This window comes from Heterodontus francisci, chromosome 12 (assembly GCF_036365525.1).
Source record: "Heterodontus francisci isolate sHetFra1 chromosome 12, sHetFra1.hap1, whole genome shotgun sequence".
NCBI classification, from domain to species: Eukaryota; Metazoa; Chordata; class Chondrichthyes; order Heterodontiformes; family Heterodontidae; genus Heterodontus; species Heterodontus francisci.
In genome coordinates, this window is record NC_090382.1 from 20,008,211 (window position 1) to 20,035,079 (window position 26,869).

At 45.0% G+C, this 26,869-nt stretch overlaps 1 protein-coding gene across 2 annotated transcripts; it reads left to right on the top strand.

The window, feature by feature from the left end:
• The first annotated feature begins 1,425 nt into the window (after positions 1-1,425).
• On the top strand, positions 1,426-26,374 carry LOC137375767 (E3 ubiquitin/ISG15 ligase TRIM25-like). Of its 2 annotated transcripts, none has more exons than XM_068043169.1 (6): positions 1,426-2,016; positions 7,076-7,171; positions 17,393-17,623; positions 18,026-18,048; positions 18,914-19,047; positions 23,414-26,374. In XM_068043169.1, exons 1-6 carry the CDS (start codon positions 1,456-1,458, stop codon positions 23,941-23,943), a joined length of 1,575 nt encoding a protein of 524 aa, XP_067899270.1. In that variant the 5' UTR covers positions 1,426-1,455; the 3' UTR covers positions 23,944-26,374. The 2 variants fall into 2 exon arrangements, with proteins under 2 accessions (XP_067899270.1, XP_067899271.1); XM_068043170.1 differs by lacking the exon at positions 23,414-26,374 and adding an exon at positions 21,821-23,357.
• Positions 26,375-26,869: the final 495 nt, after the last annotated feature.

Below are 26,869 nucleotides of genomic sequence, written 5' to 3' on the forward strand. Positions count from 1 at the left end.
AACTGGACACAGTACTCGAGATGGGTCTGACCGGAACTGGACACAGTACTCGAGGTGGTTCTGACCAGACATGGACACAATACTCGAGGTGGGTCTGACCGGAACTGGACACAGTACTCGAGGTGGGTCTGACCGGAACTGGACACAGTACTCGAGGTGGGTCTGACCGGAACTGGACACAGTACTCGAGATGGGTCTGACCGGAACTGGACACAGTACTCGAGGTGGTTCTGACCAGACATGGACACAATACTCGAGGTGGGTCTGACCGGAACTGGACACAGTACTCGAGGTGGTTCTGACCAGACATGGACACAGTACTCGAGGTGGGTCAGACCAGAACTGGACACAGTACTCGAGGTGGATCTGACCAGAACTGGACTCAGTACGCGAGGTGGTTTTGACTGGAACTGGACACAGTACTCGAGGTGGGTCTGACCGGAACTGGACTCAGTACTCGAGGTGGTTTTGACTGGAACTGGACACAGTACTCGAGGTGGGTCTGACTGGAACTGGACTCATTACTCGAGGTGGTTTTGACTGGAACTGGACACAGTACTCGAGGTGGGTCTGAGCAGAACTGGACACAGTAGTCGAGGTCGTTTTGACTGGAACTGGACACAGTACTCGAGGTGGGTCTGACCAGAACTGGACACAGTACTCGAGGTGGCTCTGACCGGATCTGGACTCAGTACTCGAGGTGGTTTTGACCGGAAGTGGACACAGTACTCGAGGTGGGTCTGACCAGAACTTGACACTGTACTCGAGGTGGGTCTGACCGGAACTGGACACATTTCTCGAGGTGGTTCAGAACAGAACTTGACACATTACTCGAGGTGGGTCTGACCAGAACCCTGTACAGTTTGTTTGCAACTTCCTCTTCCTGTATTCTCCTGTTTTGTGTTTTTGGTCCAACATTATTCTGTCTCTGTTTTTGCATCTCTGCACTGATCAGACATGTTTGGTGTTGAGTTTACTGAGACCTGTAGCCTCTGTTGCTTTGCTTTTTCACATCTCTCTTTACCCCTCTGATGAACCTTTAACTTTTTCTGTATATTTTTCTATTTCTCCCAGAGAGCTCCTTCTCCTTCCTCTCTGCCAAAGGGTTCCTTAACTTTCCTGTCTGCAGGGTTTGTCTTGGTTATTTTTCCTCTTGATATCAGTTTTAATTTGTTTGTTAAACTATTTTGGGTCTGGTCTGAGCTGATTATTTTTGGGTTTGTGTTTACTGAGCCCTGCTTGCTGTATTCTGGCTCCATATTGTAACATTACAATCTTTTTTTTTTGATTTTGGTTCTGAACTGCTACTGCAGGTCTGAGTCTTAAGCGAAGTGGCTCATGAAAATGAAACTAACATTGTCACTCCCTGCACTGAGCGTTTATAAGAATTTCACTTCCTGCTCTGGTGCCTCAGTCTCTCCGGTGCTGTGTGAAACCTCTTCAGGTGCTGGAACAATGGATCCCGGAGCTTTAGAGGATGAATTAACCTGTGCTGTGTGTCTCCACGTGTACCAGGATCCTGTAGCATTACCCTGTCAGCACAGTTTCTGTTTGAAATGTATTGAGGGAGTTTGGGACCAGACAAAAGGCCCAGGAGGGTTCGAGTGTCCTCAGTGTCGCCGGATATTTAACCCCAGGCCCAGTCTGGAGAGAAACTTCACTCTGTGTAATACAGTGGAAAATTACAACTGTTCACAGCCTCCTGCTGATTCAGCTCGTGTCGTGTGTGATTACTGTGATGATAATCCAAACCCAGCTGTGAAAACGTGTCTGAAATGTGAAACATCATTCTGCTCTCATCATTTAAAACCACATCTGCTAAACAAGACCTTGAGCGGACATACCCTAATGGAACCACTGCTTGACCTTACAGGCACAAAGTGCCTTGACCATAAGAAAGTGCTTGAAGTATACTGTAAGGATGATGCAGAGTGTGTGTGTATTTCATGTATAATAACAGGGAAACATAAATCCCACACACTGCTGAGCCTGGGTCAGGCAGAAGCTGTAATTAAGGTGAGTGACACAGTTCCTGATATTAAATACAGTGAGGGAGAGTTTTCCTGTTAATGACCAACATTAATTGGAACTGATTACAGACAGTGCTGATTTAGCCCAGTGTTTTCTTGCTGCCCTAGGTCTGGCTTTACAGCTGATTGCTTTTTTTTTGTCAGTCTGATTTGCTCCCTCCCCTTTCTCTTACAGCCTGTCTGAGAGAACAGGGTGGGCACAGGGAGGCTGTGAGAGTGGCCCAGGGTGACTGCCCCTCACCCACTCTCAGCCCCTCCTGGGGAGGGCACTGTATGTCTCAGTAATTCACTGTGGGCACCTGTAAGAATTGGCACTCTGTGGCATCGAGCTGTAGAGCAGAGCATGTTGTACCCTGTGTAACATTGGGGGATTCTGCCCTCTGAGCAGCAGGGAGAGGACAATCACCAGTGGGGGAGTGAGGAACACCCACGGGGGGAGACTCGGGGACTGAGTGGAAAACTGTTCCTCACAATAAGAGGGAATTGTTGTTTGAGAAATGCTGTGTGTCTGAGTCTGTCTCCCTTTCCCCTCGGCTGATTCCTGGAAATGGAGGAGCTGGGTCTGTGTGTAAATGCAGCACAGGGTTGGGGGGAATTTTATCTGCCAAGCAGGGATGGGAGGGTTAAAACCCCAGAAAATGCTGGTGTGTCGGGAACCCGAATATTCCCACTCACTCTCGCATTTAACAGAGCTACGTTCAGAAGGAGCAGGAAACCTTCTTGAAGCTGTTGGGTCAGACTTTCAAATACATTCCGTAGCAACTACCTGACAAGTTAATCTACCATTCTAGCTTTAATATCCAGCGGCGGGTTTCCCAAGCTGTTTGAATCTCACCAGGTGAGAACACAGTGGGAGGTCATTGAGCATTAAAGCTGCTGAGCTAGATAGCCTTTAAATAGTGAAACTGAATAGCTGCAGTCATGCCTATGGGTAAGGCTTGTTGTTACGACCAGATGAGGAAGGTGTCTCAGGTTCCCTCTCGGCCTTCACCTGGTCTTACTGTAACAGAGTTTGATTTTAAACACACTGTGTTTTGAGTTCCCCCTTGGTGAATCCTTGTTCACCACTTTCCAATTATCAGGCAAAGAAATGAGCACAAACAGGCTTTCTTCAGTTTAAAGAAGAATGGTGAAATTTTTTTAACCGAATTAGAGTTTGTAGTTTAACTTTGACGCCTATGGATACTCACCACACCTCATGCTAGCATGCATAGGTGATACGTACATGCAAATAGAGACAGAAAAGAGCAGAAGAAAAGATAAAGTGGAACAGTTTGAGACAATCTCTGAGGTGGGTTTTTTGTTACTGTGATTCGAGCTCCCTGTAGAGTCCTTGATTGTAGGTTGATCTTGCTTTTCGTTGGGGCCCAGTATTCTTCTTAAACCTTGTTCACTGTCGGAGACTATTCTCTCCTGGGGCTTTCAGTTCCGTGAGAAAGATGGGAGCAGACAGGAGAGGCTGTGGTGAGCCAGCCACGAGAGCTCTTTTCAGTCCAGGAGCAAACAGATTTCTGAGTTCAAATTCCCTGTGGTGAGTTCAAAAAGAACCTGCAACAGCCAGTTAGTCATGTGACCAGCTGGCCTAATCAGTCCTGGCCCTTGTGGATTGTCTTGACCTTGGAATGTCTCCTCTCCACACAATAGCTGGTGATCAAAGGTTCATTGTGGTTTAAATTGGAACAGGGAATATCCCCTTTGTCTTTTCAAGTACCGTCTGTCAATATGCAAAAATGTCTTTCCAGCCAGTCTGGCAGTCCTTGTAATAGGCCTTCTCTTTTTCCCAGCAACAATTTGAAATTTCATGTCCATGTGGTGAAATTAATGTGCCTCATTCTTGGCAGGTGGGGGCCTGCATGACACTTGTACTCTCAGCACTTGTCTTGAGAGCAAGATTTCGTTGATTTACAGGACAACAACAAGTTTGTTGAAGTCATTTCACTTACATTGCACCTTGTTAACCTTGGTCTAAATGTACCTGCTCTCAGCCTTCACTGCAGCATGGGAACACCTTATGCAGCCATTATTTTGACCCTCTGAAGAGGAGCAGGAGAAGCAGCAACACCAACACCAGAAACACCAGGAGTTGCAACAACAGCTCCATCAGCAGCCTTCGCCACAGCTACACGCTGCTCCACAGGACAGAGGGGAAGGACCAAAGCTCCACTTCGAAGGAGACGATATCCCCAAAACACAATCCACAGAGAATTTGCTTCCTCGGCAGGAACAAGCAACAATGTCTCAGGAAGCTCAGGCTTTTGTTGACATCTGAAGCTTCTTGAAATAAGACCTCCTTCTAGAGGGCTAAGTGAACATGCGCTGCTAGTGTCTGTCAGTGTGAGCACAATCCTGAATTTCTTCACTCCCCCCGGTTCCTTCCAGGTATCTGCTGGGGGCATCTGCAGGATCTCATCATCTAAAACCCACAAGTCCGTATCCCAATTCACAGATGCCATACTTGCGAAGGCCACCCAATATGTGAACTTCGACCCTGATGAGGACAGTCAGACACAGACAGCTCTTGCCTTTGCTGCAGTGGCTGGGTTTCCACAGGTTCAGGGAATTATTGACTGTACACATGTGGCAATCAAGGCGCCCTCAGATAATCCTGGAGCGTTCATCAAGAGATCGGAAGATATTCCACTCCCTCAATGTACAGATGGTTTGTGACCATTGTAAGTTTATCATGCAGGCATGTGCAAGATATCCTGGAAGTGGCTATGACTTCTAATTCCTGCAGCAGTTAAGTGAACCACAGGTGTTTGAACCTCCAAGGAAAAACTCCTTGGAAACAAGAGCTACTCTCTGAGGACCTGCCTGATGACTGACTCCTGTCAGGAGCCCTGCTGGTGATACTGAGGAGAGCTACAATAGGAACCACATCACCACAAGAGCAATCATTGAACAAGCCAGTGGGCTGCTGCAGTTGCGATTCATGTGCCAGGACAGATCTGAGGGCCCCCTTCAGTACATACTATCAAGAATGATTGTGGTCTGCTTGGCCTTTCAGAGATGAATGGAGCTGCAGGAGGAGGAAGTATGATGAGGTGAGGGTGGCTGCAGCTGCACATCTGGCTCTCGAAGAAGGCCATGACGACCTCTTTGAGGCATAGTTCAGAGAACTACAAGCCTAAATTTATAAAACCCCAAGCCCATTGACCCTACCCACCAATCCCACAACCCCCCAACCCCATCACAAAGCATTCCCACAGTGATTCATCACAATCACATGGTTCACACACACTCCACTCTGGGTGGACATTCTGTTGAAGCCTTTTGTCCATTGCAGAATCAGATTGCAGCAATGGAGAGGGCAAGACAGGAGAGAGACAATGGATATAAAAAACTTGCCTCATTTACAATTCCACCAATGAAACAACATTGCGCTCTCTCTCATAGCTCACTGCACTTTTCAGCTCACACAAAGCTGGAGAGCACTTTGCTGTATTTCAATGAGGTGTTTAGTGACCACAGTGAGTTTTTCCTCCATCCTGTTTAAAGAGGCAGACTGACTGGGCAGACCATTGCAGATGGCAAGCATGCACACATTTACCTGATCCAAACATCCTGTACACCTCATTATGTGACATCCTACCTATCTCTATTCCTATCTCCACCGAGGTGTGCGTTTCTGTCAGTGGAGGGTGCTCTCTCAGAGTGCACGCTGACTTTGAGCCACTTTGTGCTCCACCTACTCCCTCACCCCAGAAGAACGTGTGGGAGATGAAAGACATTAATTAGAAAAGACATGTGGAAAAGATTCAACGTCTACATTGTGCAGATCTTGACATTTCAGTTAGTTGTGAAAACAATTACAATAGAGTGACTAAAATGAGCAAATTGGCAGTGAGACTGTCCCCTCCCCCATCTTTCCATCGCCTATGGCCAGTGTTTGTATCACCCTGCCAATCTCTTCCTCCACAGCGGTCAGGGTGGCAATGGTTGGAGGGCCACCCCTGATTCTCAGCCCCTCCCTGGAGTTGTGAAATCTCTGATATAATATAACATTGTGAGATCTCTTCCCCTGCAATGAGAGAAAGCAGAGAGTTGTGAGTGTGAGAAGTGGAATATGTGGAGAGAATGAAAGGAGAATACTTGTGGAGTGAAACTGTGAGAGATAGGTGTGAGATGGCACTTGGAGAGGGTGAGTGTTCGTGTTGGAGATGGATGGAAATCCATCAGATGGAGATTTGTGGATGTCCCTGGTGATAGAGGTATGAGTGGAGCTGTAAGGTTGGTCAGAGGAGTGCAGGAGAAGGCTGGGCAATTCACAGACTATTAATTGCCACCTGATATTGGTATGTTGATCACCTTGCCTGGCATAATGATGTCATTAAACTTCTATCAGCACTGTATCCAGGTACAAGGCAGCAGATTCCTGCCGCTCGCAGCCTTGGCGACCTCCAGCCATGCTGCTGTCTGGCCTCCTCCTTCCTTCTTCTAGAAACAGCACTTCCCTTCTAGTCTGAATGACCTCCAGGAAAACATTCAAGAACCGGGAGGTGGGGGAGAGGGTGGTGGTGGGGGGATCATTCCCACATTCTCCTTACATGACAGCACTTCCTCCTGACAGCACAAAACAAATTTTCCTGCAGCCATTCTGACCCCTGCAGGAGTCCCATTCAATGGAGAGCACTTCATTGACAGATGTGTGTCCTCATTACGCTGCCTCTCTTTAACTTGACAGGAAATCAAGAAGCAGGATGATCAGTTAAAGATCCATGGCAAAGCCTGCTTTAGATTCCAATGGGTTTCTGATCTGCTCTGGTCCCGTCTTCACTTCTGGAACTATCAGTTTAAAAATGCAGCACATGTGTGTCACTGTGAAAAGAAGCCAGTGTGTGTGTGGTTACTCAGTTTATACAGGACAGGGAGCACCTCTTTACTGAGAAAAACTGAAGGGAATATTTCTGCTCAGGACCCAGACACTGAGATTCCTGCAAACTATATTCTATCCACACCCAGTGAGCTCACTCCTGGAACAGAATCATTCTCCTTTTACATTTCGATTTGAAACCCTTTTAAACACTTTCCAACTGCCTTTACAGGAAGAATTGGAGAGAGAAGTCGAGAAGCTTCGGGGAGTCCAGCAGAATTGTTCCAGCAAACAGCGAGACTTGGGGAGATCAGAAGCTGAAATAAAGGTAGGGAAAAGTGGAACGGGATTTTGAATGGCTTTTTCTCCCCACTGAGTCAATGAGCAATCAGAAGCAGGCCTTCCAAACCAGGCTGGTTCTGTTGGGGCCGAGTCACTGATTACACTGAGATTCTGTGTGTTTGATGTGAGGAGGAGCTGCTTAACTCTACCTGTACCTCCCAGCGAATATTATTACATGATTTAGACACCGGATTTACTGAAACAGACATAGCCAGAGGCTGGCAGGTGAAGACATGTCCTGAAGCCTGTATCATATGAACATAGAAAGGAAGAGGAAGAAAAGCCCATTAGCCCCAGTGAGCCTGCCCCATGCAGACAGGGTTCAATCACACACACCACTGATCCATCCTGAACCATGTACTCACCTGGGAAAGACAAACAGAAGAGAGAATAAACACCTGCAGCCAATTCAGGACTAACTCAAGGAAATTCCTCTCCAGCTCAATTTTAAAGGGTATGAGTGACTCCATACCCACCATATGTTTGTAATATTATTCAGGTGGCACTAGCAGAGAATTGAAGTGATTTATGACTTTAACCCCTTATGACTAAACCAAATCAGGAGTACATCCCTATGAATCTCCTTTAATCAAGTTCAAACCAGACAAATTTTCATAGACTCATATTTGGGTCCAAAGAATTGTACCCGCTTTCACTCAAAGAAAGAAATCCAACAGAGAATATTACCATCTTTCAGATAGCCTACTTTAATAATTATGGCTAAGTCATAAATATCACAGATATTATAAGGGTTTGGGAACTCTCTTCAATACGTATCTCTCCATTTAAAGAGACACAGAGAGGAGGTTCTTTGTAGTTGTATACAGAATGCTACATGAGATGATTTATTAACTTTCATAGATGTATTAAAGAATTTAAGATACAAATACATTTCTAAGTGGATAAGTATATCACAATATCACATTTTACTAAATTATGTAACACATAATCTTATTTTTTAACATACAATCCAAAAGTTTAACCTTGCTAATGTTACAGCAAAATATCTTAGAATATCCAGAACATTCAGCAAAATTTAAAGTAAACTTTTTACCTTAAATTCCCCATAGTTGAGAAGCATTGATTGAGGAATTCAACACTTCTAATCATTGCTTCAAAACTTCTCATGTTTTTACTGTTTCTGAAGTGTCATCTGACTTCTAACATTTCGATGTGACCTTCCTGTGTGTGTTTAAAATCCATATCTTTAATTACCATTTCCAATTAATGTTTTACTGAACTTCCTTTGCTGTTAAAGTTGTGAGCATTTATCTGGTCAAAATGTTTATAATTGTGTTTACTTATCTTTTCTTGTCCCTGTTCCATTCCATTTATTGTTAATTGCCCTTTCCAAAGTGACCTCCGGAGCCGGCCTGTCTGCACAAACCAATTAAGTTTATTGCTGCCTCTTACTGACAGGATATTTCAATGTGTGTGTTTATCTTCCAAGCCCCTGACAACAGAGACACAAATGGATTTCCCAACTTGTTTCTGGTTCCTAATGGGGACCTTGAAATTTTCTAACTCTACCTTCTTAAAGGGGAATCTCAGTGAGTTCAAAAAGCTAACCATTTATTCAATCTTTAACTCTAAAAGGCATGATACACCAACTATTTCCAAATTCTACTTAATTAAGCCTATTATACCTATATTACATCACAGGATATGAACACCAAGCATACCCAGTTGAAGGAAGTGTTTATTGATATCATTACGTCATCACATTATTAACATAATATACAAATACTTTCCACTGCTTCCCCCTTCAAAAGAAAGGTATTTTTCTTATTGTTTCTTAACAATGAACAATATTTACAAATCAAGCTTAATAATTGGTTTGTGAAGACTTTCTGATCTCCTTACAGGTTTTGGTGTAGAGTCAGGTTTTGAACTGCGTGGTTTAGATTCAGTATTTAGAGAAGATCTTGTTTCTTTCTCAGAAGTCTGAACTGGTTCAAACTCTCATATGAGCTCATGGTCAAGCATGCTCATGTTTTTGTTCATTCCTTCTTGGGATCATGTGATTGACATGGACATTTCTCACCTTTTCATCAATTTCAATCAAGTATCTTTCAGTCCCACACATTTCTACTACATTTGCTACATCCCACTTGTGTGTCTTGTGAGGGGGAATGATAACACGAACATGTTCTCTTTTGTTTTTGTCATACTTACATTTTTGACTGAATTGTTTGTGTTCGACTTTAGCAGTCAAGTTAGGTGGGACCAGACTTAAACATGTCCATAAACTTCTTTTCATCAAAAGCTCAGCAGGTGTATAGCCTGTGGTGAAGTGTGGGGTTGTTCGATAGCTCAGCAGAAAATTAGCCAATCACTGTTACATACTGAAATTTGAACATCTAAGTATCACCTGTTTCATGAATGCTTCTTTCACTATCTAAATGGATCTTTCAGCTGCTCCATTTATTGCTGGATGATAAAGAGGAGTCAGGGTATGTTTGATACCATTTTGCTTTTCTTGAAATTCTGAAATGGAGCAGAACAAAATTGCGGATTATTATCTGTGACAAAATCCACTGGTAAACAATGATAAGCAAAAATAGACCATAACTCGTCTATTTGTCCATTCAGCAATGGTGTTTTGATCCATGTGTTTGACTTCGATCCACTTTGAATAGTTATTCATAAGTACTAAGAATCTGTCACTTTCATTCTCACAAAAGTCTAAATGACCTCTTTGAAATGGTTGACTCAACCTTGACAATGATTACAAAGGAGTTTTAGGTGGCTTATTTCTACAGTTTTGGCAGATACTACATTTGCGAACCAATGATTCTAGATCACAGTCTAGACCAAGCCAATAAACAATAGTTCTAACTATAAATTTCATACTGACTATTCCTGTGTGTTCAGTATGAAGTACTGCCAGAATCCTATCTCTCAAAGAACTCGGTAGCACCACCCTATAACCCCACTTACTGCAGCCCTGTTCACATGACAACTCATTGCAGTGATTGTGGAACAGTTTCAGTTCCTCATCTGGACACTGGTCAAATTCTGTCCATCCTTTCAATGTCTGTTTATCGACTCTTTCTGAGTTTCAGTTGCAGTTTAAGTTGCAGTGATTTGAAATCTACTAGCCCTATTGTGAAGATTGCACCTTCACAGTCTACTTCTGAGCCCTCATGCGGCAAACACGACAGTGCATCAGCGATAGCGTTCTCTTTCAAACTGTGATATCCGATTTTGTAGTCGTACGGTGAGAGAAGTACAGCCCATCGCTGCATCCTTGATGCTGTTATTGTTGGTATTGCAGACTTTGACCCCAGAATAACTACTTGGGGTTTATGATTGGGAACTAGCATAAAGTTTGCACCCAATAAAAACAGATGATACATTTTGATTCCAAATATGATTCCAAGCGCTTCATTTTCTATCTGCACGTAGTTCCATTCATTATTGGTCAGAGCATGTGACGCAAACGCTATGAGCTTCTCTTGACCATCATCCATGACATGACTGATCATTGCTCCAACTCCAGAGTTTGAAGTGTCACATGATAGCTTCAGGTCGTGATTTGTGTCCTAATGAATGAGGAATACATCACTGGTCAAGCTTTATTTCATTCTTTCACAGGGTGTGAGTGTTGCTGGCGAGGTCAGCATTTGTTGCTCACCCCTAATTGGCCTTGAGAAAGTAGTGGTGAGCCACCTTCCTGAACCGCTGCAGTCCATGTCATGTATGGCACCCACAGTGCTGTTAGGAAGGGAGTTCCAGGTTTTTGACCCAGCGCCAGTGAAGGAGCGGCAATATAGTTCCAAGTCAGGATTGTATGTGGCTTGGAGGGGAGCTTGCAGGTGGTGGTGTTCCCAGGCAAGTGCTGTCCTTGCACGTCTAGGTGGTAGAGGTCGCGAGTTTGGAAGGTGCTGTCAAAGGAGGCTTGGTGAGTTCCCGCAGTGCATCTTGTATATGGTACATGCTGCTGTCACTGTGCGTCAGTGGCACAGGGAGTGAATTTTTAAGGTGGTGGATGGGGTGCTGATCAGATTATCCTGGATGGTGTCAAACTTCTTTGCTGATGGAGCTGCACTCATGCAAATAAGTGAAGGGTATTCCTTCAAATTCCTGACTTGTGTCTTGTAGATGGCTTTGGGGAGACAGGAGGTGAGTTACTCGCCATAGAATTCTCAGCCTCTGACCTGCTCTTGCAGCCAAATTCAAGACCACTCGAGACAAAGCCCCCAGTCAAAATATATGGTTCTGATTGTGGTGGGAGCAACGGACTATCAATTCAGTCCTGTCACTCTACCAATCGCATAACAAATCACTTTAATGTTATAACAAATTAAAGAAAGTCATAGCCGAATTGAACCATCTATTAACCCCTGAATGAGGCAAACCAAACCAGGTATCTTTAGATCACCAATTAACTATGTTACGATCAGCTGTTATAGGGGTCAAGGGGTTCCCTCTCAGCCTTTGCCTGGTCTAAACGTAATAGGGTTTAAGAAACATCATGTTTTTAGCTCCCCCTCAGAGAATCCTTGTTCACCGTTTTCCAATTGTAAGGCAAAGACATCAATTAGACAGGTTTTCTTAGATTTAAAAAAGAAAAGTAGAAGTTTATTAATCTTAAACTTTAATTCGGTTATCGACTACAAATATGCGACACGACCAGGCTAGTATGCATACACGATAAATACGCATGCAGATAGAGACAGAAAAAGTAGAAAAGAATAAAGGGGAAAAGTTTGAGGCAGTATCTGGATTATAGTTACAGTCCTTTAAGTTCAATGTGGAGTCTTTGGTTGCTGGTAAGCCTTGTTTTTCATTGGAGCCCAGTGCACACTTCAACTTGTTTCTCTTGTGAGGTTTACGTGTCTTCTGTGGGTCCAGTGACTTGGGAGAATGTGAGAGAGAGACAGCCAGGAGAGAGGCTTCCTTGTTCCAGCTTCAGTTACAACCTCTCTGCAGTCTCAATTCAAACTGTCCTGTCTCTAGTTCAACAGCCTGGACCAGCTGGTTAGTCATGTGACCAGCTGGCTTACCCAGTCCTGTCTTTGTGTATTCTATCATTTTAGCTGACCCTGGAATGCGAGCTTCCTTACACCCTCAGTGTCTGGTGATCAAAATCCATTTGGGTTAATTGGACCAGGGAATAGTTCTTTGTCTCCACAAGCACCGTATCTTAGTATGCAAATGTTTTCCAGTCAAAGGTCTGGTGATCTCGATAACAAGTCATTTCTTCACTCCAGCAACAGTTTAAAATTAATGTTCATATGATGTAATTCATATTCCTCATTCTTGGCAGGTGGGGGTCTACAGGACAACTGTTTAATTAGAAAAATAAAAATTTTAAATGCTACTCAGTTAAAACAAAATTTAAAAATAGTAATAACAATATCAATAACAAGTCTGTTCAGATTTATGCTTTCTGATAATCAGTCCTCTGATGCAAAGTCCACTCGCCGTCTTCTGTGGTCCAATGAGGTAAGAAAATCCAGTCCAAAATCCAAAGCTTCAAACTGCTCTTCCTTCCACTGATGACCATTGCAGATAAACAACTTGCAACTGCTTTCAATAGAATCAATCTGGCTTAACTTTTAGAATTTTGAGAGGTAACAAATACTCTAAACTTACTTCCTTCAGTTTGAATTCAGAGTTCTCTTCTTCAGTTCATGCTGGCCCAGTTGTGTCTGAGTTTGTTAGAACAGTCTGTCTCAACAAAAGCCAGTTCAAAAGACAATCGCAACATTGTATGTTCTATCCTCAGTCTCTGAATGGCTATGTCCAAGACAACCAAGATGAACTTTCCTTGGTAACTTCTGATCTTGCTGTCGGAAAGCAGTACTGATCCTTTGCCTTCTTAAAGAAACACCACATAGTTCCTGAAAAAACAACAACAGTATCATGACAACACAGTATTTCTAGGGCTGATCAGTTAAGTTTCTGGCCAAGGGCCACTGCGAGGATGTATCTTTCTCTTACATGCATCATAAGCATCTTGTTGTCCTTTAGCCCTTTCCCATTTCACATCTTTCTTCAACAACTCACAAAGTGGAGTTAACACCATTGTAAGCTCAGGCAGAAATCACGAGTAGTATTGAACCTAGCATAGAAAAGATTTCAGCTCAGACGCATCTTTTGACTTTGGGACGTTGTTGCCTCCATCTTCTCTTTCACTAGCTGTACTCCTTTTTTATTGATTTTTAAGCCAATGTACTGTAAGAAAGGGCAGCACAGTGGCGCAGTGGTTAGCACCGCAACCTCCCAGCTCCAGCGACCCCGGTTCAATTTTGGGTACTGCCTGTGCGGAGTTTGCAAGTTCTCCCTGTGACCGTGTGGGTTTCCGCCAGGTGCTCCGGTTTCCTCCCACAGCCAAAGACTTGCAGGTTAATAGGTAAATTGGCCATTGTAAATTGCCTCTAGTGTAGGTAGGAAAATGGTGGGGACGTGGTAGGGAATATGGGATTAATGCAGGATTGGTATAAATGGGTGGTTGTTGGCTGGCACGGACTCGGTGGGCCGAAGGGCCTGTTTCAGTGCTGTATCTCTGTGACTAAGATAAGGGTGTTTTATACCCCCCTCTAAAGTGGGAAAAGACTTAGCAGTAAACAGCTTGTTGTGAATTGACTTTATTGAGATAAAGGTAAGGACAAGTTTGTTAAGTTCTCAGTTAAACTATTAGTAACAAACTCAAGCAGTCATTAACAGTCTAACCCATAATATAGACTGGACAGCAGAGAGTATGACTCTCTCTCTCTTGCAGCTTGTGGTCTTCAAGTCTTTGGCTCTCTTTATCTCTCCCGTAGGTTCTCTTGTTGATGTTCAATTTCTCTGCTGCTTAGTAGCAAAGTCACAAGCTAACTTATTCTGGCAGCCTTCCAGTTAACCCTCCCTTCATACCAATCAGTGAGCAGTCTGCTATTAAAGGATGTCTTTCTTAGCCAAAAAGGATTGTTTTGTGATGGTTGCCAACCTTTTAACTTCCGCTATGAATACATAGAAAAAGTCTTTGTGTTAACCACCTTATCTCAATGCTTGTACTTTCCCGAGGATGCCTCATTTCACTATGAGACAAACCTATGCTGCGGCTGTCACTGCCGGCTCTCAAGGACTGACATTTTTACTGCAAGTAAGCATATTAAAACTTGACATAAGACAGAATCTCTCTGCCTTGACATCTTTCTATTTGTACCTTATTTCCTAAGTTTTCCACTTTACTATACTACAAAGAAGGATTCGAATAAGGCTAAAAGTTAGTTTATAATAGCTAGATTTTGACAATTCGTATGTTTGTTAGTAACTTTTAGCAACCTAATAATCTTACATGCACTATCTCAGAATGCACAAAAGCACACTTTCTCTTTTTCAACTTCACATTGTGATCAATGAGCCTTTTTAGCACTTCATCCAACACTTGAAGATTCTCTTCCTCTGTTGCAGTCACGATCAACACATCATCCTGATTACACAAGCACAGCGGCAGTCCTTGCAAAATCTTATCCATTGCAGCTTGGAAGATTTTTAGAGAAGACTTCACACCATAGGGCAGCTTCATGTAGGAGTATAACTCCATGTATGTGTTTATCGTGAGATACTGCTGACTCCCTCAATCCACATTGAGCTGTACAGAAGCATGGGACAAATCCAACTTCGTGAATAGCCTAGATCCCGTTAACTCCGCATACAAATCTTGAGAGGTTGCTATTGGATACTGCTCATCATCCACTGCCTGGTTAAATGTGACTTTGTAATCTCCACTTAGTCTCACTGTTTTGTCTGACTTGGGTACTACCACAATTGGGGTTGCCCAGTCACTGTGATTAGTTTTCACTAGCACACCATTCCTCTCCAGCTTCTTTATTTCCTCTTCAACCTGGGGTTGGAGAGCATAAAGAACCAGCCCAGCCTTGCAATCTACTGGTGTTGTATCAGGCTTAATTTGGAAATGTGCTTTCACACTGATTATACCTTCATTCCTATCCTCAACAATGTTGCTGTAACTGTTCAATTTCTGATCAAGCTTCTTGGTCATCTCAACTTGGAAAACATGCTTCCAGTCTAACTCCAGCTTATGAAGCCTGTCGTTGCCCATTAACATTAGTTTTTCGACATATCTCACTACAACAATGGCTAACTTGAGGGATTTGCCCTTACATTGGACATTGCATTCCATTTGTCCACACTTTTCTAATACCTCACCAGAGTAGGTTTTCAACTGAACTGTGCTGTCAGTGAGAGATGCATCACTGAATTAGCTCTCATACGTGTCTCTACTCATAATGGAGCAATCTGCAGCTGTATCAATGCACATGTTGAGGTACCAACTCCTATGTACAAGAGTCTCTGTCATTTGATTGGTTGCTAGTGGTATAAATGCTGTACAGCCCCAGCTCCTCTTAGCTTAGACACTCTGGATTCACTTTCAGATTGTGAACTCCACTCTTGTGATAGCTCTGTTTTCCATTCCCACTGGAATAAGTCCCCTTTCCTGCTCTGGGCTTTACTCAGCAAGCAGTTGTAATATGGCCTATGTTTTGGTAATGGAAGCATTTGGCTTTTCTGTACTAACATGCTTATGCTGTGTGGTTACCCTTAGAGTGCTAACAAGATGCTAAACCACTATCACCACCACTCTTCTGACTCAGTCTCTCCACTTAAGGCTTGGGGGAAGCTTTCTGTCAGTGGCCAGAAGCTGTACTCACCCTTGACACGGGACATCATTCACGAGCATTCTTCGATGCCATCTCGGTAGAAAGAGCAACCTTACATGCGAGCTCAAATGTAAGATTTTGTATATTTAGTAACTTCGATTGGATTCTTTCGTCCACCAGTCCACACACAAATCTGTTTGATAATGCACAGTCTAAGAATGGGCCAAAGTTGCAATGTAGGGATAAACCCTTCAGTGTCACAATGTACCCGGCAACTGTTTCACCATTTTTCTGATTTCTCGTTCCAAATTTGTAGGTTTCCGCCATCTCTAGTGGCTTAGAGGCTTGAAATGTTCCTCCAACTTGGTGATGATTACTTTGAATGGCAAATCTCTTTGCCTTTTTGGAAGCAAGAAGGTTTGTTAGGATGCCATACACTTCCAGACTCATTTCCATCAGCAAGACTGCTTTCTTCACCATCACCTTCAAGCTCGAAAATATTATTAGCTCTGAAAAACATCTCCATTCTCTGAATATACGAAGTGAATGGTTCCTGAGTCCTCTCATATGTTCCTATCTTCCGATGTATCCTGTGCACACAGTCATATTGTCCTGTTTCCAAATTCACAGTCACCCATAAACAGTTTAATGAGGCTGTCCTTAAAAGTGTTACCAAAACCAGTCGAGTTGGTGTTAAAAATATTCTCTTACCCAAATGTGCACTTTAATCCAATACACACCAGGACCTTGCAGCATCCCACTCAACTGAGGAGACAGTTTGAGGCTCAGGCTGTGCACAATCCAGCCAGAATCTCCAGCATCCGAGCAGGTAGTTCAGCAGCAGCTTGTTGAACCTGTTCACTGCAGTCCCTGCTGCTGTTTGCTGCCGATATTTACAGACTTCCATCACATCCTAATTGCCATGTTCTGTAATATGTTCGGGTGGCACTAGCAGAAAAAATAAACACCAAGCACGGCTAGTTCAAGGAAGTGTTTATTTATGTCATTACGCCATTAATAAAATATACAAAAACCTGACAGTGTGAAAGGAGTCTAACCTAACTGTGTGTCTATGGATTTTATACACAGGCCCTCTAGTCCTACCATCCTGATCCATCTCAAGTACCTCACCCAATGAGTGAGTCCAATAATCCCTCCATCATTTTAACACCTCAATCCTGTCCCTCTCGGTCTGCCTTTCTCTAAATCCCCCGACCGCCTCGAGCCGATCCTGTGAACTAAAATCCATCAGACTACGTGTTATTCTGGCCACCGTCCTCTCCAGAATCTCCATCTCCTTCACCAGGTGTGGGCACCAAAACTGGAGCCATCACTCCAGGTGTGGATGGACCAGGTGGCAGTGCCATACACAGTCTAAATACAGAGCTCTTTCTTTTAAACTCAAGGCTCAAGGCAACACTGGTTAAAGTGTGTTTTCTCTCCCAGTCGACACCCTCCACTGCTTGGCTATCTTTAATGGGTGATGGAGTAGTGATCTAAACAAACTCCCATCCCTGGAAAGTGCCGTGTGCTCAGGGTAACAGCTGTGTGGAAGAGCCGTTTGTAATGAGAGTTGGTTTGGGTTTCAGACACGAATCAATGAGCTGAAAGGAAAGTTATCGAAGAGCTTCTCTGAATGGAGGAGACAGCTGGAAGAAGATGAAGAATACACACTGAAACTGATCGATGAGGAGGGTCTCCGAACTCTCTCACAGATTAGAAACTGTTCTGAAGCATTAAACAAGAGGATGGAACAGATGACATTAATAGATGGAGAAACCCAGAGTCTGGTACAGAGGGACCCTGTCTCCTTTATTCAGGTACATCTTCAATATAAACAGGGCCATGGCTGGGGAATGGGATGTTTCAGTGAGGCTGAATTATTTGAAGATTGTTGGTGGGGCCGAGCATTGGAGCTGCCTCCTCAGCGCTGCCCTTGGAGTGTTGGTGCTGCCCCCTCAGCCCTGCCCTCGGAGTGTTGGTGCTGCCCCCTCAGTCCTGCCCTCGGAGTGTTGGTGCTGCCCCCTCAGTCCTGTCCTCGGAGTGTTGGTACTTCCCCAGGATGGAGTGCAGCGAAATGTGGGATTATTCCCTATTCCTGTGACTGGCCCCACCTACTGTTACACACTGAACTCTTTACTCTCAATCCTAAATTCACTGTTTGCTTCCATTGGGTGTTGGTTTGTTCGTTTACTGATTTGATCTCCTCTCTTTATTCACAGAACTGGAAGCAGGTCCTTTCCAGGTAAGTTCCTCTCAGTCATACAGAACCTGCTGCTGATAGGGAACCTTCACCTGTATCTGGGAGAAGAGTGAAAGTAGAATCACGGCTTGGAAACCTTCCCAGATAAGGTGCTTTGAAATGGTGGGAATATTGAGTGATGTTTAACTGTGGTTTGAGGGGTTATTGACTCAGGCAGCCTGTGGGAAATGGCAGTGACATGGGCTGTTCCATTGGTGTGTAGAGTTTCTCAGGAAGCTGTTAGACAGGAAGTGAGAGAGAGAGAAAGCTGCAGTGAGCTGTATCTAACCGAGGCTTCCTAAAAGCTCCATGTGTGTCAGTGAGAGCTTTATTCCATTGTCTCAGTAAGTGCTGTGTGATTGGCTTGTTCTATCCACTAACAGAGAAATGACTGGGCGCTGAGATTTCCCAGGAATGTCAGTGTCACTGGACACTCTGTGAGCGAATCCCACTGATCCCGAATCCCTGGGAGGCTGTTCCTTCCCTCCTCACTTCACATTATTGTAGTGAGTGTGTTCCTGCAGAGAGGAGGAAGCACAGACTGGAGACCCTCGGGATAATAATCATTATTAATAATGGAAAGATGAGGCTCCAGTGCAGAGAAACTGGACTGAACATAGACAGCTTTGAAAATCACAAACTGAGCTGAAGTGGCAGCAAACCAGGATCCCACTGTCCGTGGAAATCAGTGTGAATACAGGGAGACTGTAAATCCCGGGATTCTGCCATTTTCAGGATGGGTTGCTGCAGGGTATCAGTACGAGCATTAGAAGGGGTGCAGGTTGTTGCACTGATCACTCGTTCCCCTTTGGGTTTCTGATCTGAAATGTCCCCATTGATAAAAACATTCTCTCCTCTTTCATTACAGAGTGACTGAGACTCAGAGAGTGACAGACCCAGATGTTCCAGCACTCACCCTGAACCTGTCCAATATATCCAAACTTATCCAGAAGAGGCTGAATGGATGGGAAAAGTATCACTCAGACATATTGGGAATCATCAGTAAGAACATGCAGCTTTTCTTCAATATAAGGGACTGAGAGCAGGTCGGGTCAGTTGTCAGCTGGGAGTATCCAAAATAGTTCATAAGTTACAAAGGCACAGTGACAGAGGCACACACATGCTGGCACACAGACTCACGTACCCTGCCACAGAGACACCCTGCTGCAGAGACACACGCATCCTATCAACATCCTAGGGGCTACCATTGACCAGAAACTGAACTGGAGTAGCCATATAAATACCGTGGCTACAAGAGCAGGTCAGAGGCTAGGAATCCTGTGGTGAGTAACTCACTTTCTGACTCCCCAAAGCCTGTCCACCATCGACATGGCACAAGTCAGAAGTGCGATGGAATACTCTTCACTTTCCTAGATGGGTGCAGTTCCAACAACACTCAAGAAGCTCAACACCATCCAGGACAAAGCAGCCCGCTTGATTGGCACCCCATCTACAAGCATTCATTCCCTCCACCACCGGCGCACAGTGGCAGCAGTGTGTACCATCTACTAGATGCACTGCAGCACCTTCTAAACCCGCGACCTCTACCTCCTTGAAGGACAAGGGCAGCAGATGCATGAGAACATCACCACTTGCAAGTTCCCGTCCAAGTCACACACCACCCTGACTTGGAACTATATCACCGTTTCTTCACTGTCGCTGGGTCAAAATGCTGGAACTCCCTTCCTAACAGCACTGTGGGTATACCTACCCCACATGGACTGCAGCGGTTCAAGAAGGCAGCTCACCACCACCTTCTCAAGGGCAATTAGGGATAGGCAATAAATGCTGGCCTGGCCAGCGTCACCCACATCCCATGAATGAATAAAAAAGAAATCCTGCCATACAGATGCACAGACACACATGTGGACACATACACAGCTACACAAACAGACACACAGAAACATACACATACAGGCACACATACAAACATATACACAAACAAAGATAAACACACACAAACACAGACACAGATACAGACAAATGCACACACACAGACACAGAGCTGAGCTCAAGCTCAGGATTTCCGAGCTTGAGAGACAGCTGGAGTCACTGCAGAGCATCACGGAGGTTGAGAGTTTCCTGGATCGTATGTTCACTCCACAGGCAGTAAGAGTTCAGATGGATGGCCATCCAGAAAAGTAGGAAGAGGCAGGAAGTGCAGGAGTCTTAGGGCGTGTGCCATTCTCAAACCATACTCAGCATTGGAGACTGGTGGGAGTGACAAACCTTGAAGGAGTTCAAGGCAGACCATTGTAACAATGGGCAAGGGCTGCACAGGAGGGAACAGTAAAGAGTAGAAATCCAGTCTTTGGAGGAGATTCCATAGTTAGGGAGCAGACACGCCTTTCTGTAACCATCATCATGATGTGTTGTCACCCTGCTGTCAGGGTAAAAGACTTCAAAGAGAGGGTGCAGAATATTCTGCAGGGGGAAGGGAATGAGCCAGAGGTTGTGGTACTGTTGGTACCAACGACATAGAGAGCGCAGGTATGGAGGTCCTGCAGTCAGATTTTCAGGGGCTAGGTAGAAAATTAAAAAGTAGGACCTGGATGGTAGTAATCTCTGGATTATTCTGCTGCCATGTGCTAGTTAGAGTAGAAATAGGAAGATAGGGAGGATCAATGTGTGGCTTGAGGCCTGGTGCAGGAGAGAGGGCTTCAGATTCTTGGGATATTGGAACCAGTTCTGAGGCAGGAGGCACCTATTTAAAAGGACAGATTGTACCATAACAGGACTGGGACCAGTGTCCCCCTGGGGTGGTTCACTGGGGAGGGTTTAAACTAAATTATCATGGGGATGGGTATCAGTATATAGAAGTAGAAAAGTAGAATAAGCTGCACAAAGTGGGGTATTGGATAATACTAGAGAAGGAAGTAGTACCATATTAGATAGGAGCAGACTAAGAAGGACTACAAGGAATACAAGGACAGGTTTACAATGTATGTGGAAGCGGAGACAATGAATTATTTCAAAAGGAAATTGAATGGGCACTTGAGGGAAATAAACTTACAGGGCCAGCATGGGCTCGATGGGCCGAATGGCCTCCTTCTGTGCCATTATGACTCTAATGGCACACACTGACAACACAGTCACACACACTCACACACACAGGGTGGAATTTTATGCTTTTCCCCCGTGGCAGATTTGGAGGTGGTGAGAGCATAAAATCGGGTGGGATGGTGACAGCGGTGGGTGGGGGGGCGGGTGGTGCAGTTCCTGCCACCATCCCGTCTCTGACAAAATTTAATCCTGTGAATGGCCTTCCCGGACTGCTGCCAATTGAGGCCCTTAACTGGGTAATTAACGCCTAACTAAGGGCCTCTTCCCACTGCAGTCGCAATTACCTGTGTGGCGGGCAGCCCTGTCGCTGCATGGGAAGCATGGCATGAAAAACCACGCGGGCTGATCCTAGCTACCAGGTGGTGGTGGGGGAGCCCCTCCTTCAAAGGTACTTAGTCCTTGAACAAGGGACCTGACATCAGGAAGTGGGGAGATGTGAAAGAGGGCCTCGAGCCCCGCTCTTTATTTCCTGATGCTGCTCCGGATCAGCTTCCTCGCAGGTCCGCCAGCTGCCGCTCTGCTCCCAGGTAAGTGAAAGAGGGCCTCGAGCCCCGCTCTTTATTTTCAGATGCCACTCCGGATCAGCTTCCTCGCAGGTCCGCCAGCTGCCGCTCTGCTCCCATAGATTGATTGACATCCAAAACCAACAAAACAAGTGTTTTAGAGTATTTGCTGTCCTATTCTCATTGTCCTTCTAACTCTGGTGCTTCAGGTTCCACAAAGCTCCGTGCTGTAATCTGGGGCGAAACAGTGCAGAGATGGGTAAAAGCAAACAGCACAAGTCAGGAATGTGATGGAATATCCTCCACTTGTAGATGGGTGCGGTTCCAACAACAATCAAGAAACTCGACACCATATAGGACAACGCAGCCACTCGATCAGCTCCCCATCTACCTCTTTAAACATTCACTCCCTTCAGCACCAACACACAGTGGCAGCAGAATGTACCATCTACGAGATACACTGCAGCAACCCGTTCTTCTGGGTTTCCCAACCTCAAAACAGCCCTCCCACCCACTGAGAGCCTCTCCTGGCCAATGTTGGCTCTGTTTCTCTCTCCACAGATGCTGTCTGACCTGCTGAGTATTTCCAGTTTTTTAAAATTTTATTTCAGGTTTCGAGCCTCAGTCGTGTTTTGCTTTTGCTATTTTCAATAGGAATTCAGATGGCAGGGCATTTATTTAACATGTAAAAAATACTCTAAAAGGTAGTATGGATCTGACAGTGTCTCCAAAATACTGTGTTACAGCCACGTGGTGAGGGTTTTGGGTGGTTCCCACTGTTCAACTTCCCACATGACTGTAGCAAGTGATTTTTGTTATTAGGGTTTAATCCCTTGGTGTTTTATTTGTCAAATAAACAGAGAGCAACAGGTTTTCTTGTAGATTTAAAACAGAAAATCTAATATTTATTGACCAATATGCCTTATCCTGAAATTGTCGAAACCACATCCACTCAATCACACATGCGCACACAGACACAGACACACACGAACACACACACGCACAGACACACATGTATACACACACACGCACACAAAGAGACAGATAAAGAGGAAAAGGGGTAAGCAGTTTTCAGTTGAGGTAGGGTTTCAGGAGTCATGGTAAACCTGTTGAATTCTCTCAGAAGTTAAGTTCTTGTTGGTTGCAGGCCTGAGGTGTTTGTACATTTCCCTCTTGGTTGAAAGTTCAGTTTGAAGACTGAGGATCACTTCCAATTTAACTGCTGCGTAAGTGAAAAATGTAACATTTTACAGTTGGGCACCTCCCTTATGGCTTGCTGGATTTTCTCCCAGCTAGCTGGACAAGCTGTTTGGTGATGCTTCTTTCTCAGTGTCTCCCTCCCTCTTCGCGGGCTGCCTTTTCAAGGTAAAAGGTTTGTCACACCATCTTCTGGTAGGAGATGCTTTTGTCTCTCCCCCATGGTTGTCACACAATGGCCAATGATGAGAATAATCTAGTTATGATGTTTTCACTTCACACCTTCTTTGTTTCAGTAGAACCCATTCAATTCAGTAATGTTTCAGGATGTGTTTAGGATGGGTGCAATTGACGCCTCTTATCTTTGAAGGTATTCTTTGTTCTAAACAGACAGCATGGCAAAATACACATGTAGCCATATTTTGCAGCATTGTCCATTTTCTTAAAAAGGCAAAGTAAATTTTTATAACTCTTCAGTTTTAGTCCATAATTTTTCATCATCACACTTCTTGTAAGTGTGGCAACTGACACCCCTACCCTGAAGCTGTCAATCATTGATTTGAGTGGAGTAACCCTGTCTAACCAATCTCTCCTCTCCTCTCTAGGGAAAAGGTCATTGAGCCTGGATCCAAAGACAGCAAACTGGAACTTGGATCTGTCTGATGATCTGAGATCAGTAACAAGGACTAAGCAGGAACAGCCCTACCCACCTCACCCAGAGAGGTTTAAAGACTATCCTCAAGTCCTCTGCTCCCAGAGCTTGTCCTCAGGGTCCCATTCCTGGGATGTAGAGACTGATGGGAAATGCTGGGGTTTCGGGATTGTTTGTGGGAGCATGGAGAGGGAGGGGATAGACTCTTTACTTGGGAACAGCTGTAGATCCTGGTGTGTGAATTTTGATGGTAATTTGGATGAAAATTCTCTCACAGCCAAGCACAATTTCCGACCCACTGACCTACCACGGATTCCGCCGAAGAGCAGGATACGAGTTCAGTTAAACTACGAGGTCGGGACTGTGTCATTTCACCAGGTCACTGACTCACTGACACATTTACACACATTTCAAACCACATTCACTGAACCCGTGTTTCCAGCATTTTATTGTTGGGACAAATCCCTAAAACTGTTAAATTAATCCTGATATTAGGGATTTGGATGTCATCACTTCCTGTTTTGGAATTGGATGATGCCACTTCTGATTTTCTGGGGCTTCAGCCACTTCAGATTTTGGGTTCTCTGATGGAGTTACTTCTGGTTTCTAGACCCTGAGGTCATATTGTTTCTGGAGTACTGCTTCGATTTTGTCACTTGCTGTTTCTGGACCATCAAGAGAGCACTATGGGTAAGATACAGGGTCTGGGTTAGAAACAGCACTATGGGTCAGGTACAGGGCCTGGGTTAGATACAGCACTAAGGGTCAGGTACAGGGCCTGGGTTAGATACAGCACTATGGGTAAGATACAGGGTCTGGGTTAGAAACAGCACTATGGGTCAGATGCAGGGCCAGGGTTAGATACAGCACTGTGGGTCAGATACAGGGCCTGGATTAGATACAGCACTGTGGGTCAGATACAGGGCCTGGGTTAGATACAGCACTATGGGTCAGATGCAGGGCCAGGGTTAGATACAGCACTATGGGTCAGATGCAGGGCCAGGGTTAGATACAGCACTATGGGTAAAATACAGGGCCTGGATTAGATACAGCACTATGGGACAGATACAGGGCCTGGGTTAGATACAGCACTGTGGGTCAGATACAGGGCCTGGGTTAGATACAGCACTATGGGTCAGATACAGGGCCTGGATTAGATACAGCACTATGGGACAGATACAGGGCCTGGGTTAGATACAGCACTGTGGGTCAGATACAGGGCCTGGGTTAGATACAGCACTATGGGTCAGATACAGGGCCTGGATTAGATACAGCACTATGGGACAGATACAGGGCCTGGGTTAGATACAGCACTGTGGGTCAGATACAGGGCCTGGGTTAGATACAGCACGATGGGTAAAATACAGGGCCTGGATTAGATACAGCACTATGGGACAGATACAGGGCCTGGGTTAGATACAGCACTGTGGGTCAGATACAGGGCCTGGGTTAGATACAGCACTATGGGTCAGATACAGGGCCTGGGTTAGATACAGCACTATGGGTCAGATGCAGGGCCAGGGTTAGATACAGCACTGTGGGTCAGATACAGGGCCTGGGTTAGATACAGCACTATGGGTCAGATGCAGGGCCAGGGTTAGATACAGCACTGTGGGTCAGATACAGGGCCTGGGTTAGATACAGCACTATGGGTCAGATACAGGGCCAGGGTTAGATACAGCACTATGGGTAAAATACAGGGCCTGGATCAGATACAGCACTATGGGTAAGATACAGGGCCTGGATCAGATACAGCACTATGGGTAAGATACAGGGCCTGGATCAGATACAGCACTATGGGACAGATACAGGGCCTGGATCAGATACAGCACTATGGGTCAGATGCAGGGCCAGGGTTAGATATGGCACTATGGGACAGATACAGGGCCTGGGTTCGATACAGCACTATGGGACAGATACAGGGCCTGGGTTAGATACAGCACTATGGGACAGATACAGGGCCTGGGTTAGATACAGCACTATGGGTCAGATACAGGGCCTGGGTTCGTTACAGCACTATGGGACAGATACAGGGCCTGGGTTCGATACAGCACTATGGGACAGATACAGGGCCTGGGTTAGATACAGCACTATGGGACAGATACAGGGCCTGGGTTAGATACAGCACTATGGGTCAGATGCAGGGCCAGGGTTAGATACAGCACTGTGGGTCAGATACAGGGCCTGGGTTAGATATGGCACTATGGGTCAGATACAGGGCCTGGGTTAGATACGGCACTATGGGTCAGATACAGGACCGTGAATTAGATACAGGATCATGGGTAAGATACAGGACAGTGGGTCAGGTACATGACCTCGAATTAGATACTGGACAATGGGTGAGGTACTGGACTGTGAATTAGATACGGGACTGTGGATAAGATACAGGACCATGAATTAGATGCAGGATCATGGGTTAGATACAGGACCATGGGTCAGCTACATGACCTCGAGTTAGATACTGGCACATGGGTTAGATACAGAACCCTGGATAATACACAATAAAGACACAAGCTTGTTGCAAGATAAAACTAGTACACTGGCCTGAATATCATTCCCAGGACACGTCACATAGAACCCTGCGAGACACAGAGTTAAACTATCGCGATCCAGCTCGAATAAAATTCCTGCACTGCAGGACACCTCTAACCCATCATCCTCCCTGTGATGTTTTCCCATATGGCCCCAATAACCAGCTGGTAGCCTTGCAGAGCGTGATTGCTAATTCAGTTCAAGTTTAACAATTGTATTTATGCTGTGGACCCAAACGGCATTTGGGACTTACTAATACTGCTCCAAATGCACTGCCTCAGTTCATCTGCTGTTGAAAACCTCATTCATGCCTTTGTTATCTCAAGACTTGAGTATTCCAAAGCACTCCTGTCTGGTCTCTCACATTCTACCCTCAGTAAACTTGAGGTCATCCAAAATCTGCTGTCTGTGTCCTTACTCGCACCAAGTCCCATTCACGTTTCTCCCATGCTCATTGATTGACACGAGTTGAGCAACATCTCCATTTTAAAATTCTCATGCTTGTTTTCAAATTCCTCCATAGCCTTCCCCCTCCCTATCTCTGTAATCTCCGCCAGCCCCACAACCCTCCAAGATAACTATGATCCTCTAATTCCAGCCTCTTGACCATCCCCGATTTTAATTGCACCATCATTGATGGCTGTGCCTTGGCCCTCGGCTTTGGAATTCCCTCCCTACGCCTCTCCACCTCTCTTTCCTCCCTTAAGATGCTTCTTAAAACCAACCTCTTTGACTGAGCTTTTGATCATCTGTCCTTTATGTGGCTCAGTGTCTACTTTTGTTTTAGAAAGCTCCTGTGAAGCATCTTGGGATGTTTTATTACATTAAAAGCGCTATATAAATGCAAGAAAGAGGAGGGGTTTCACCCATCTGCTCT

What these genes read in the sequence shown, in the direction of transcription:
- LOC137375767 (XM_068043169.1), top strand. Translation starts at nt 1,456, where the DNA reads ATGGATCCCGGAGCTTTAGAGGATGAATTAACCTGTGCTGTGTGTCTC. An exon ending in GATCAGAAGCTGAAATAAAG is followed by an intron (nt 7,172 to 17,392) that starts GTAGGGAAAAGT and finishes TTTGGGTTTCAG; the next exon opens with ACACGAATCAATGAGCTGAA. An exon ending in ACCCTGTCTCCTTTATTCAG is followed by an intron (nt 17,624 to 18,025) that starts GTACATCTTCAA and finishes CTTTATTCACAG; the next exon opens with AACTGGAAGCAGGTCCTTTC.